This window comes from Betta splendens, chromosome 16 (genome assembly GCF_900634795.4).
Source record: "Betta splendens chromosome 16, fBetSpl5.4, whole genome shotgun sequence".
Classification (NCBI taxonomy): domain Eukaryota; kingdom Metazoa; phylum Chordata; class Actinopteri; order Anabantiformes; family Osphronemidae; genus Betta; species Betta splendens.
The window spans coordinates 14,494,098-14,508,176 of NC_040896.2; the positions used below are offsets into that span (position 1 = coordinate 14,494,098).

At 40.2% G+C, this 14,079-nt stretch overlaps 1 protein-coding gene across 1 annotated transcript; it reads right to left on the reverse strand.

Moving 5' to 3' along the window:
- Positions 1 to 52: 52 nt before the first annotated feature.
- ankrd28b (ankyrin repeat domain 28b) lies at positions 53 to 12,696 on the reverse strand. The gene is made up of 28 exons (XM_029129770.3): positions 12,467 to 12,696; positions 8,972 to 9,055; positions 8,625 to 8,703; positions 8,210 to 8,280; positions 7,915 to 8,115; positions 6,896 to 6,983; positions 6,589 to 6,731; positions 6,222 to 6,434; positions 5,939 to 6,017; positions 5,736 to 5,850; positions 5,469 to 5,551; positions 5,246 to 5,309; positions 5,061 to 5,129; positions 4,832 to 4,972; positions 4,538 to 4,649; positions 4,417 to 4,443; positions 4,060 to 4,134; positions 3,769 to 3,970; positions 3,580 to 3,667; positions 3,380 to 3,497; positions 3,061 to 3,280; positions 2,884 to 2,971; positions 2,714 to 2,797; positions 2,493 to 2,638; positions 2,313 to 2,395; positions 2,070 to 2,152; positions 1,842 to 1,933; positions 53 to 1,589 (listed from the first exon to the last, which is right to left on the reverse strand). Exons 1-28 carry the CDS (start codon positions 12,491 to 12,493, stop codon positions 1,306 to 1,308), a joined length of 3,159 nt encoding a protein of 1,052 aa, XP_028985603.1. The 5' UTR covers positions 12,494 to 12,696; the 3' UTR covers positions 53 to 1,305.
- Between the last annotated feature and the right edge of the window lie 1,383 nt (positions 12,697 to 14,079).

Below are 14,079 nucleotides of genomic sequence, written 5' to 3' on the forward strand. Positions count from 1 at the left end.
TGGTCAGGAACAAAAAACAAAAGTAAAGGAAACACTCCATATAGACTCAAGATCATTATTAAATAATTATTTTCTTTATTACTCATAAAATATACAGCAATCTCAGTACTGAAAGAATTCATTGGAGCTTTGAATTCACAGTCAGAATATCTATGTACATGCTAGTTTCGCCCCCTCTTCAAGAAAAAGAAAATCTTTTCCATTATGAAGACACTAGCAAATGTATTGTACATATTTCCAGTTAAGAGGTTGTTTTTCAGAAGGTCAGAAAGGGGGAGTTTAAATCATGGTGAAATCAAGTGGTTTCTTTTTTTTAAAGTTAAAGCAAGCAAAACCTGTCAACAAACACTGGCTATCATAAGAGCAAACTATCATTCAAACATAAGAAAATGCAACGCTGTCCTATCATTGGTTTACAGTGTTTCTCTTCACAAAGCTGAGCCTCAGCTGTCCCAGCATTAAATCAGTGCTTCTCACAAATGGTTTACTTACCTAGTGAGCTTTAATGTACTTTCACAGCTGCCTCTACAAATCCATCTGCTCTTAGTAACTAATGAAGGCACAAAATGAACACATAAATAGAAAATGAAAGTACACAAATAATTTATTTTGAAAGACTAAACTGCAATGGATAGGTCAATATACAATGGTAAGGTTGACCGACTTCAACAAAAAAGCCTAGTGAACATACTGAATGTTGCACTTAATCAGGGGAATAAATGATTTTTCTAAAGGACATAAGACACGGGTATTAAAATTTCCATCAACGATGGTCAATGATTTTTTCCCCCTTCCATGACGTACAGACTTAGGACAAGCGTGTTTAACGGGCGTAGTGTATGGTTTTCAACCTCTCTTGACCAATCACAAAAATGAAAACTAGATTCTGTCCATGGTGAACAGAAAACCCAAACTTCAAATCTCAATTACACTATTGAAACTGGATTAAAATGCATCCATGTTTCTTGGTCCCTGTTGGTTTAGCTCTCTGTGAAGTGCTACTGTCCATCTTCAGCATGTTATTGCTGTACTACGGTCGCCGTTTGCCCAGCAAGTTGAGTTGTCAGCACAAGAATTCTGTGTGGCTAAAGCAGCAGTTACTGGCGTCCTGTATCAGCTGAAAGGACACCTGATGCTGGAGGAGGTCGAGATGAGCGTGGGCCGACTTGCTGCACCTCCTTCCTCTCTGGTTGGGGGGGGCTCTTAAGGCTATGTGGGGGCTTAGGTTTTTCTCTGCCCTCCCAAGCTGGGTGATTTTTAAGACACATCGTGTGTGTTTATGCATTTATCGCCTCCACCAGGTTCTCAGTACGTCTCTGAGTCAGAGTCGTTCAGCTCCTCTTCCTTGTAGAAGCCATCGTGATGGCTGATGTTGTTGAAGCTGCAGTAGGAGCTGTGCTCACCACGCAGTGCAGGCAGGCTGTCAAAGGTAACGCTCTTGGATGGGCTGGTGGTGTAGTGATTAATGGCACTGTAAGGGAGGGTGGGCGCCAAGGTGCAGGGGGACACAGGCATCATGGTGGCCAGGATCAGCGCTAGGCAGTCTGCCACATCTTTGTTGGGGGCACAAGCCAAGGCGGGGGTGTATCCTAGAATGATGAAAGTACAATATTGCTAATGGATTTATTTCAATATGATTAAATATTAGCTTCTAGCATCTGCACTGCACCAATTAAATTACTTTATCTCACTCTTAATGTTTACTATAGGGCTTTTATGGCTGGCTTTTATAATGGACACGTAGAATTTATTATCAGGGAAAAAAAACTATCAGGATAGTACAGATTGGTAATTGTCTTAACAATTATGACAAATCGGAAAAGATATGACAGTAAACTTACCGTTTTCATCGACGGCCAGCACGCTGGCTCCTTTTGCAAGCAACTCTTGCACAACCACAGTCAGACCGTTTCTCGCTGCCACATGTAGAGGCCTAAAAACAACGATAAAACACAATGCACAACAAATCTTAATGTTTTTTCTGTATCACTAGATTAATAATAGGATTTCCTAGCTATCAACTAACACTAATATCACTGAGAGGCAGCATTAAAGAAGACACCACATACGTCTGTAAGGCGGCGTTAGTGGCATTGATGAGGTTTTTGTCTGCAATCTTCTCCAATATCAACAAGGCACTGGTTTCATGTCCCTGTAGAAAACAACACAGCAAATATTAAGAGCAGCTTGCACTGTAAATGAAGATTACACATTCATAACTGATTTCATTTGAATACATATTTAATAGCTAAAAATAAATAGATAAAGACTGGCATAATGAGAACACAGTGTCAGCACAGGGCAATACCCACCTTACTGCAGGCCAGATGAAGAGCGGTATTCTTCACAGCATCCTGCAGCGTAAGATCTGCTTTTGCACTGCTGACCAGCAGCTCTAAGAGGAGGTAAACACAGAAACTAAGTTTCAACACAGCATGAGTATGGTGTTTATATTTTCCAGTCAGCTGGGTATAGTAGAGAAGTATTCATACCAACAGCATTAGTCTGTCCATTCTCAGCAGCCATCATGAGTGAGGTCTTTCCTGCAGCATCGACACTGTTGACCTGGGCATTGTGGCTCAGCAGCAGCTGTAGACACTCCACATGGTCTGTGAAGGCTGCTGCATGCAGGGGGGTCCTGCACAAACAAATAAAGGTTAGTTCACAACGTAAAAAAACCCGCTGATTTGCTTACTGCACGCAGTACGTTTACCTGTTTTTACTGTCTTTGGCATTCACTATGACAGGGCCCAGAGTGTCTATCAGCATCTCAGCTGCTCCTTCATTGTCATGAATCCTAAAGTACAGCGTATAATTATCGCATCTGTTAAAAATGTTACACACAATGTTGGACACATCGAATGAAATAGCAAAAGACCTTACACAGCACAATGGAGCGGACTGAACAAATTGCCTTCTGCCTTGTGAAAAACCTCTTGTTCCAGCAAAACCTCTACACATGTATCGTGACCTGCAGAAAAGAGAGGCGACTATTTCAGTTCTTATCTTGACTTGTTTGCACAACTACATCAGCATTTTTTTAAGACTTCCTCTCTGTACCATTGTAGCAGGCCCAGTGCAGCGGAGTGTAGCCTTGGTTGTCGGTTAACACAGGGAGAGTTTCCACGGACAGGGCAGCATGCAGCAGGCCTCCCAGTACCCCAATGTGTCCACACGCTGCTGCCAGGTGGACTGGGGTGCGCCCTTTACAGTCTCTCGTCAGGAAGTTGGCGCTGTGCTGAAGCAAGGCCTCCACACATTCTTCATGACCGGTTACTGCCTAAGGACAAGATGTAACAGTCTTATTGTTATAGTAGAGTAGGCTGATGATATGTCTATACAAGTGAGGTGATACAGTATATTGGTCACATATACTTACTCCTCTATGCAGGGCCGTTCTGCCCCACTTGTCTTTGGCTTCTACACTTGCTCCCTTATTAAGCAGAGAGTATACACAATCTATGTGCCCACTTAGGACTGAAAGCATGAGGGGAGTCCTAGAAGGCAGCAAAAAATAATGTCAGCATGTTTCTTTACAACATAAAGAAACAGTAACAAATCTAAAACAATTTAACTCACTGTCCGTTTCCATCTTGAATGTCCACTGCGCTCTGCAGATCAGCGTTTCCAACGAGCAAACGCAAACATTCTGAATGACCATTTGTAGCTGCAGGAAACACATTAAACCCCTATCAGCATTAATTTGTTCACTGTGATGAGTCTTTTTTAAGAACATACTAGGTAGGTCTTGTTTCACGAGGTGCACACCTGCAGCATGGATGGGGGTTCGCTTCAAAGTGAAGTCTTTGACCAGGATCGAGGCTCCCTGGTTGATTAGCACATCCACACACTCTACATGGCCCTTGAATGCAGCCAGGTCGAGGGGCGTACGACCTTGCGTGTTCCTTACATCAAGATCCAGTAGTGACTGTACCAGAACCTCCAAAGCATGGTGGTGACCATGGTATGCCTGAAATATTTATTCACCATGATTAGACCATCCAATAAATTGCCTAAGATTAAATAAATCCATTATTAATGATAAGACAAATTACTCACAGCAAGGTGAAGGGGGCTGACGGGGGCTCTTACTTCAGAATCATTCAGAATGTCTGTCCCTGAGGTTTCCATTAACTAAACAAAACAGTTGCACAATTAAAACCAGCAATACAATAGAAATAACTATTCCAGTTTTGCCTAAAGGCTTAAGTTATAAATGAGAGTAGTGCTCTTCTCATTATTTTTCCCCCTATCATGCTGTGTGTCAAGACATGAATGAAATGAGTTCTACGGATGTTTATGTCTTGAGGTTCTATGGATGAGAAGTTATTTTATAACATCACTATTATCTTTTTGCTCAAGCCTCCTTTTTGCTCACTGGATACATTAATATCTGTAAAGAAAAAGCCTGCTCACCACATCCAGAGGCGTTTCACTTGCAATCTGAAAATGACAAAGAGAAGCAATGATGCCTTAAACCTTATTGTAATATAGCAACACACATTTTGCGTCAGCCACTCTAGAATTCAGTTCTCACCAGCTCCAAACAGAGGCGATGTCCATAAGCTGAGGCGTAATGGACAGCATTGTAGCCCTGATTGTCCCGGATCCCTGGATTTGCATCATTGCGCAGTAAATATTCCAGGCACCTGCAGACACAACAAAGAGGCTGTAGTCAAGGTAACAACATGTTCTTGAAAGGACTGAAATGTTAATAAACATAAGCCATAATGTAAAGTGAGCTTTCATCTATAAAAAGCCTCAAACACGAGCTGCCTCCCACACAGCAAACACAACTTTCATGAGACAGAATTTTCAACATATTACTGACTTTCCATCTGTGTCAGAGGCAGCAGCATAGTGGAGGGGAGTGCAGCCCCGCTCGTCTAGGTCATTGACACTGGCCCCAGAACCCACCAAAGCAAACAGGCACTGGTAGTTACAGTTGGCAGCAGCATAGTGCAGAGGGGTCCTGGAAACACAAAAACGACCCAGCTGAGTGTTTGAATTTAACAGGAGAAACCAGCAAAGCACAAACACAACCGGTAATTGCTCCATACCTGCCAAAGCTGTCCTTCCTATTGAAGTCTGCCCCCGTGTTGAGCAGAAGGTTGAGACATTCTAGATTTCTGAAGGGGCAGATGGAATGATGTACTGATAAATATATTACTGCTCTCAATCTGCCTCAAGATTTATTACAGCACATCACTTAGTTTATATTCAAAGTAATGTTCAGCTGTCTCACCCTCCAGCAGCTGCAGCATGTAAACAGGTTCTTCCAAAGTCATCAGGGGTATCAATATCAAAACCTGGGTAAACAAAATGATGTATATTTGCCTTCACAATATTTTCTCATTTCACTGAGAAAAACTTTGGCATCAGTCCTTAGACTGCGTCATCAGAGCAATTCAAATGCAGAATTTGTATCATTTTTTTACTTCGGCCATTTGAGGTAATGTGAGTCTTACCTGATGACAGAAGCTTTCGGCAGCAGTCAGAGAATCCACTGAGAGCAGCCAGATGTAGTGGAAACATACCATGAACCCCTCGCCTGAAAGAAAACAAACAAACACACACACACACAAACTGTTGGTTAAACCGCTAAAATTTTATTTCATTGATGTTAATCATCAAGAAAAGAAATTTCAAAATCATCTGTATTAATCATTCCACAGCCTCCGCAGTATATAAAGTTAGATAGAAAAGATAGAAAGGGGGCAAAAAGGCTCACTCACTTAGCTGTGTCAGCTCTGTTGGTGATGAGCGTGTTGATGAGGAGCTCGTGTCCGTATCGAGCTGCAATGTGCAGTGGTGTATTTCCATTCTTATCTTCACAGTCTATCTCAGCACCTTCAGAAAAACACCAACAAGCACTTCTGGTTTAACAGTTCAGCGTAAGAAATAAAGACAACGAGGCTGGATGTTTGCGGGAGCTCACCATTCTCAATGATTGCCTGAGAGCGAGAAAACCTCCCATGGATGGCAGTCATGTGGAGGGGAGTCTTACCATCTTTGCTCTATAGGGATCCAAAATATTGTGATGTCACACCTTAGGTCATTACTATGGCTTTGGATTTTAAAGTATGGATTTACAAGTTTAGAAAGAAAACACAGTTTGAGCCTGTTGTAAGTGAGATAAATAATTTAGAGACCTTTGACAACCAGATTGCACGTTTTTCCATGTAATAAGTTCAGAAAAAGCAAGCTTGGTTTTTACTCACCTTGATGTTGACGTCAGCCCCATTGCACACCAAGAGCTCCAGGCACAGCGCTCCGTGACGCGAGGCAGCGGTGAAATGGAGGGGTGCAAACCCTTTCTCGTTCACCTGGTTAACATTAGCTCCACACTCTATGAGCTCATTCACCACCACATCCTGCCCGTTGTAGCAGGCCACATGGAGGGGGGTGTTGCCGTATGCATTCGGCTCATTGATCTAGAGGCCAGATTTAAAAAAAAAAAAAAAAAAAAAAAAAAAAAGATTTATGACACGCACACAATGTGATCTAATCTGCATGTCTCTGCTGATTAAATCATAACATCTAAAGTGTCTAAGCTGTATTGAAATACACTTGTGAGTGAAATCTTACATCCACCCCCAAATCCAGGAGGTATTTGACCACGCTGATCATTCCACTGGAAGCTGCTGCATGTAGGGGGGTGTAAGATTTCTTATCTTTGCAGGCTACCTCAGCTCCATGGGATGCCAGCAGCTTCACCACTTCTATGTGTCCTGAACAGAAATAACACCTATTATTTGACTGCAATAGGAAATATATTTGCAACAGATGAAGTATGAATCAATACCAGTTTGTTGAATGAAAATCACATACGCAGCCAAACAATAAAAATAAAACAAAATAATAAAACATAAAAAACATGTGGTTGGTGTTTTACCCATGTAAGCTGCCCAGTGGATTGCACGACGGTCTTTCTTATCAAAGGCATTAATATTTGCTCCTCTGGAGAGCAGGAGCCTGACCATCTAACAGAAGCCAACAGAGGGAAAAATGAGCCATCAAGGGAATTCGCAACTTGAATACTAATGATATACTTATAAAACAATTTTTAATTGTCTTCTTGTATATACTGAAGCATATGGCAACAATTATGTTAAGCTAACCCAACTTTATGCTGTGATCTCAGTAATGTCTTTTCAACTAAAATGCTGCCACACAAACCATGGGTTATCTGAACCAACCCATATGTGCTTGATTTGAATAAAACCATATTTAGTTTAGGCTTTTCCACCCTTGCAGTGACTAATTTACACAGACATATAGGTTACAATGGTTTATTTGCATACAGACGTGTGTCTATAGGAGCCCTGTCTATTTATATGTGTAGCGATGTGGTTCCTGCAGGTTGCCCTGGTGCTGGGCTGTGGCTGTGCCTGGGGTTACTACACACTAATGCAGAAATGGGCTTGGCTAAGCTATTTGTTTGTGCGAGCAGGCCACGGTATGCACCAGAACAACTGTGGGGTTCCACTGCTAAAAGAATGAGCACTTGATTATTGACTGGAACTATGCCAGCTGCTAACAGCCACTATTCAGCTGACCAGAATGGGGATGTTGGTCGGTTTATCTCACACTTCCTGCAGTGGCAAAAATGTAGCCATTGTTCACATGTAATACACAATATGTGGTTTAACACACATTGTGCTTACACGTTTACAATCCAAGCTGAAACACTTCCTTTCAGTAGAAAGAGAAGATCAGGAACATCCACAATCAACTCTGGTATGATGATTCACCAATAATACAAGATGAGCAGCACAGAGGGAGTTCCAGTAATTTACAAAACAACAAAAGATAAACACTTTATATATTCAGCCATTTCAATCAAGGACCAATAGAGTGAGTCGGCTGGTTCATTGTCTGGAAACAACTGACACATGAACCGAACCATATTACCTCTAGATGACCGCTGAAGGCTGCATGATGCAGAGCAGTCCGGCCTGCTCTATCTGACACATTCACGTTGCTGAGCAGTGGTACAAGGGCTTCAGCACAGCGAACTGCCTTATTGGCTGCAGCAATGTGAAGTGGTGTCTGCCAGTTCTTGTCTCTGGCATTCACATCGGCAGAATGTTTCAGTAGAACCTGGACAGCCTCCTACAGAGAGTTACCATGTTGGTTTAGGTCATGGATTAAAAAATGGCATGCAACAAAGCTTGTTTTGAAGAACAGTGGAGACATGCTCACATACCTCACTGCAGGAGGCCACTGCCCGGTGCAGAGGAGTCAGCCACTTGTTATCTTTGGCATTTACTCTGGCACCTGAGAGCAAGAAGACACTGGGTTTCAGTCAATTTCAAGTCCAAGAGTCACATGACATCTAGTGCAACATTTCATTAGAATTAATAAAGCCTGACTGATAGGTATGACAGCAGAATGCAAACAATGCTTGTACAAGATCTTGGAGGCCTCACCTTAGCCTTGGCATTAAACCTGAGCCACTATCACTCTTTTGTTTTCTTTTCAGATACACAAGACATGTTTATTTAGGTTCTAGCTTCTGATCAGCAATTTACTGCAATGGCAAGAACTGCAAAAATTCATGTGGTTATAGGTGACTTAAATAGTTTCTCTGCATTTACTCTCTCCAGTAAAACCTGAAATACCTGAAAGAATCAGCAGCTCTATAATTTCTGCATCTCCAAGATAGGAAGCTGCATGCAGTGGAGTTCGCTTCTCATTATCCTGAAAGGTGTAAGCAGAAACAGTTTAAAACATCAGATTGCACATTACTGATGTTTTACTTGCTATACAACAGTAAACAGGGAAGGTTTCATTTATTATGTGTAATATTATGGCAATGCAAAGAAGCATTAACAGCCCACTATAATTTATGCAAACAAGAAGATACTAACAGTTATTTAAAAACTATTTTACTTTAAACCCAGTTATAAACCTGTCCTATTTTAACAAGGTCGAATTTGTTTAAAATATATATGTCCATCAAGATTACCTGTGCATTCACATCCTCTTTTTTGAATATAAGCGAGCGTACTTCATCTGGGTCCACACTGAATATAGCTTTCAGCAATGGAGGCTGCAAAAAAAGAGAGATGGTGTCAGACTTAAAACTATTGATAGCATAAGTAATCATGACCACCATTCAGACATTGGAGACCTTAAAGTTTGCACAACATAGCACCAGAAAAAACACAGGGATTTGCTCTGAAATCACACAATCATGTTTAGGAAGGGAAACATGACAACAAAAATATTCTTGTTTAGAAGCCAGAGAGTGAGGTAATTTACGAAAATGATGAGTCCACGAATCTGAGTATAATGGCAGCAGACTGTCACTGATACCAGCTGATACCAACAAAAGCTGACCAGTCACTTTCTAATGACACACTGTGTTTACACTTTCCACACAGAACCACGGAAGGAAACATGTTGATAAAAAGGCCAACTATGTCATTAAAATGACACATTACTAAAGTAAAACTAAAGAAGGAATTTGAGGAGGTTTTAGAGTTTGACTATAAATGATCCTACATTTCTTGTCACAAAATTTGTTTTTTGGTGGTTTTATACTCAGAGGAAGGTACTTGAAACAACTTGAACTATTTAAGCAGAACACTACATAAAATTATGCTTTTCCTTGTTTCGAGAGTTGAGTATTTATATTGGTACAACAATTGCATGAAACTGTATTAACCAAATAAAGTAAATATTTACACATCACTGTGATACTGCTTTTGACACAGCATTTTAATGTTCTATAGAAACACAGGGTTTCTTGCATCACTATTTCACTCTTTCTTTCTGCATTTCTTCGTGATTCAAATAAATCTACAAATTATAACTATAACAATGCTAAAGTCAATGTTCTTATCACAAAATGATCTAGTGGAACTTCACGTGACAAACCAGCTAAACACTAATGTTCTTTCCAATCTGATCTAAAATAATACCAGATAGTTTTAGACCTGGCAGTTTTCCCACTGCCTGTGGAGAAGCGTGGCATGGATGGGGAGAACAGCAAGAGCAGGGGATCCCTTCCAGATACTGTAACTGGCTGACCATGAAAGACCCAGATGGAACATTCCTGGATTCCACAAAATCTTAACTCTTTCCCGACCTTAGACCTAAAGCATTAAACCATATCTGGTACCATTAGCCATGTAGAAGTTGTTTCCACAAATTATCACAATGGCATCTGTCGACAATTAAATGTGTTATGCATTAGTTGAGTGCTACCAGGATTAAAAAGGTTATAAATCTACTTCAGTGATGTCTGGCAGATATCAAACATTTGAGAGCGTGCAACTATGGTAGAAATAAAAATTGGAACAGGTTTTATTTCAACTGTCAAAACCTTATCCAGTACAGTTATTTGCATGAGCTGGATTTCCTCCAGCATGCAGTCGGGATGATGTGCATGTGGAACACATTTGTTCAATAAGAACTGGCCATCATTCACCCCACAGACTGCTCAGCAAGCTAATCACTTAATGAGAAACCATGTAGCTGATAGTTTTTCATGTAGAAAAGACAGCCTAGAATAAATGGTGTGGTTTGCAGACTATATCAAACAGAGATAGCTTTGCATGGTACTAAGGCATCTTTCCAAGACACTTGTGAGTATAACTTCATGGTTCATAACTATGCCGCTGTTCACTCATCACAGTTCATGAAAGTTGTGCACAAAGCCAAATTCACTCCACCTTTAACAAAAAAACAAAAAGCAAAACCTGTATATCTTGCATGCAACAAATTTAGATTTTGCATTACAAGACAACAAAAATAAATCATTGTAATCACTACAATTTAGAAAACAAGAATTAATAATACTGTTGAATCTGTTGTGCAATATTATTACTATATTACACTGTAATATAGTAATAATATGTTATACTTGTTCCACAAATAGAAGAAGATATCAAAAGACCTCAGACATTTAGGCCATATGACCTCTTCGAGCAGTAAACCACACCACACACATAAAGTAAAAGAGGGTGTATTCTACTATTAACAGCAGTAACCAAAGAACTAACTTCCTTTTTTTAAGAAACAAAACAATCATTTTACTGAGTCATTTCAACGTCCAATAATATCTGCAGGGTACAATGTAGGTTAGAGTTACTAGAGATATACTGATTAAAAGACAGACACTTCTGCTTACTGCAGTTTCGGGTTGAATATTTAAAGACATCGCTTGCCCTGACAGAGAGACAAATCTGCATTTTGTTGGTTTCAGGTGTCCAGACCTGCAATACACATGTAAAAGATTTTCTGTGCTTTTCAGTGATTCTCTAGCTGCACTGTCGTGCTAGCCTCCTCTAGTCATACAAGCCAGTCTAGATAATACCATCACCATGGAGACAGCTCTTTGGCAACTCCACTATCTCTCAGAAGCCCAGGCACACGATCGTTCAAGCACACACACAATGAAAGACATACGCACTTACATATGTTACAAGAATAGCAAGTGCATGCAAAACACTCCCTAAATGACAAGAAGTAGGTGGTTAAGTGCTTTATATAGTAAAAGGGCACATCTAACACTGTCACACTAACTGAATTAAACAATTACACAGCAGTTCATCTGTATGTATAGTCTGTCATCTAAAAGAACTGGATTCTTACTTTGAAAAACAAGCATTTTCAACATGGCTAATAAAAACAGTGTAACTCGACTACAGACACTGTAGGCTACAATCAAGGGCAACGTATCTAACGTCACTACTTTGTTATTAACCTGCACAGAAAGCCACTTTAGATAATAAACAAAACAAACATCACAGATCATCTAATAGATCTCCACTTCCATGGCACAACACCAGGTTACTCACAATGTAACACTTGTGAGTGAGTGATGAGTGAGCCAGTGCACGAAAACTGCCTTGCTCATTGAAAGCTGACATGTTCAGGTTTATCACATAACGACACCAGCTGAGGCAAAACTAACTAACATTCATATCACAGACGTCCAGTTGTCACAATCAACAGATCGCTTTGGTCGTTAGGGTAATCGTCTCATACGACAGCACGTTTGATGTCTATTGTTACATCCCATCCTCACTAGGAAACGACTACTTCAATTTAGTTTTGTCACAATGTGCTAACTAGTCACTCGCCAGCTGACGAGCAAGTACAATTTTAGACAGGCTCTGGCTAATTGCTGGAGATAAACACTGTGCCATTGGTTAGTTACAACTCAACAACCGCTTGTTCGTGTGCTCCAACATACAAACTATGCTTCGTTATAGCAGGAAACATAACTGCATATGTGATTTGCCCAGCAGCTGTACGTAACTTGACCCCATACGCGACTATTTATTATCTAGCTTAACGTGGAGGGCTAAGGGAAACGCTTCCGTTTCAGAGAATAGCTGGACAGAGTCGCATTGCATTCCACTGGCGAATGTTGAAATCGGCGAGCTAGCTAACACTAGCCAGACAACATTAGCTTAAACTTTGCTTAGGTTTGGACACAGTGATCACTTACCTGGTCTCGAATTTTGAGAACCACCATATTTCCGTGATTTTAACAGTTTTCATGCAGATTCATACAGAGATATTGTCTACTTCCGAAGAGAGGGATTTGGTCTCGGGGGCTGTCCCGCTGGTCTGCTGGAGGCCTAGCGTGACGCTAGCTTAGCTCTCTTGCTAGCTTCACAACCCGATCGCATGAAAGCAGAGGAACAGCGGAAACTCCGTGACATTGCCGCCACCATTCTTCACCTTTCAAAAAGACGTACTCCAATAGGCCAAACGAGCTGTATGTGTCAGTAAGGGAGATGGTGGTTGGCTGTTCCTAGCAGCGCCCTCTGGTAGACGCACAACGTTAAACATTGCATTGCAAAGAAATGTAGATGTATTGCAGTAAGCTGCTGTACGAAATAAGAGTTGTTTTAGCCGTAAAAGTTAAAAGGGGAAAAAAAAACAAGCAGACAGGATTTAGATAAGCGCTAGTTCAACATTGGCTACATTTTACTTCTAGTCATTTTAGCTACATCTACATACTATTTTAACATAGACTATAAAATCATCATAAGTAAAAGTCATAGGCAGATATAAAGCGAAAATGTGCATCCTAATAAAATAAGATAAACGTCATTGATTGATTTGTAGGGACATTTTTTGTGTTTTAAAAAATGATTAGTATTGATTAGAAATTTAAAAGTAAAAACGCATTTGATTTTATATTCAATGTTATATAAAACTGATATTATTTAATAAAATAATATTGAATTAGACACGTAGAGAAAGTTTTCAAAGTCTGTAACTGAAACGGATGTTTCAGATTCTGTGAATTAGAGCCTTTTGCGTTCACCAAAATGTGGTGAAATATGGCCCCCTAGTGACTTGTCCTTTAACTGTCTTCGTTCTACAACAAATTAAGTAGACCCAACAAATACATTATGTAAACGCTGGTAAATGAAAATCTTTTTAGAGACTTTTTTTTAACCGGTTTTACTTTTACAACTTTTGTGCAATCCCTGTCATATTTATTTGCTTAACAAAAATATGCACTCTAAGTGGTGGTGATATTTCAAATTATGTGTTTAATATGGGATCAAAATTTTCTTATGCAGTGAAAGTACACACGGACATGACATCTTGCACACTAAAGTGTTTGCACTCAGTGACTCTAGTTCTGACACAGAGACACGCTAGTGCATTTCGATTCATAAGGTCACAGAGCAGCAATTCAGAAACAGAAGTAATGCAGCCAAAAATCTTGAATGAACTTGTTTTAATGAAGCATAGTTTCTTGATGTAGTGCACATTCTAGCCTGATCAGAAGTCAAGAACAGTTTTATTGTATCCTAAATTAAAATCAAATTGTGAATGCAATGGCATTACAACACTGGCATGGATGCTGGAGCAGACTGTGCAGTAAGCAAAAAAATCTCATTTTGGTAGTGATTCTGCAATAAACACTAACTGTAACTCATTCACTATCCTGGCAGCTATTTATCTCAAGCTGCCATGAATGGTGCAGAGGTCCCTGTAATTACAATCCACCAAATGGTATGTGTTCCCTTGTAAAACTGAAAAAGAAGTACTGTATAGCATAATAATACATTGAGAGACATAGCAGGAGTCTTCAGGACC

Excerpts from the sequence above, each read along its gene's own strand:
- ankrd28b (XM_029129770.3), bottom strand. The coding sequence starts at position 12,493 with ATGGTGGTTCTCAAAATTCGAGACCAG. Across the intron at positions 2,798-2,883 it reads AGTCCGCTCCATTGTGCTGT|GATTCATGACAATGAAGGAG; the intron begins GTAAGGTCTTTT and ends GCTGTACTTTAG. Across the intron at positions 1,590-1,841 it reads GCTGGCCGTCGATGAAAACG|GATACACCCCCGCCTTGGCT; the intron begins GTAAGTTTACTG and ends TCATCATTCTAG.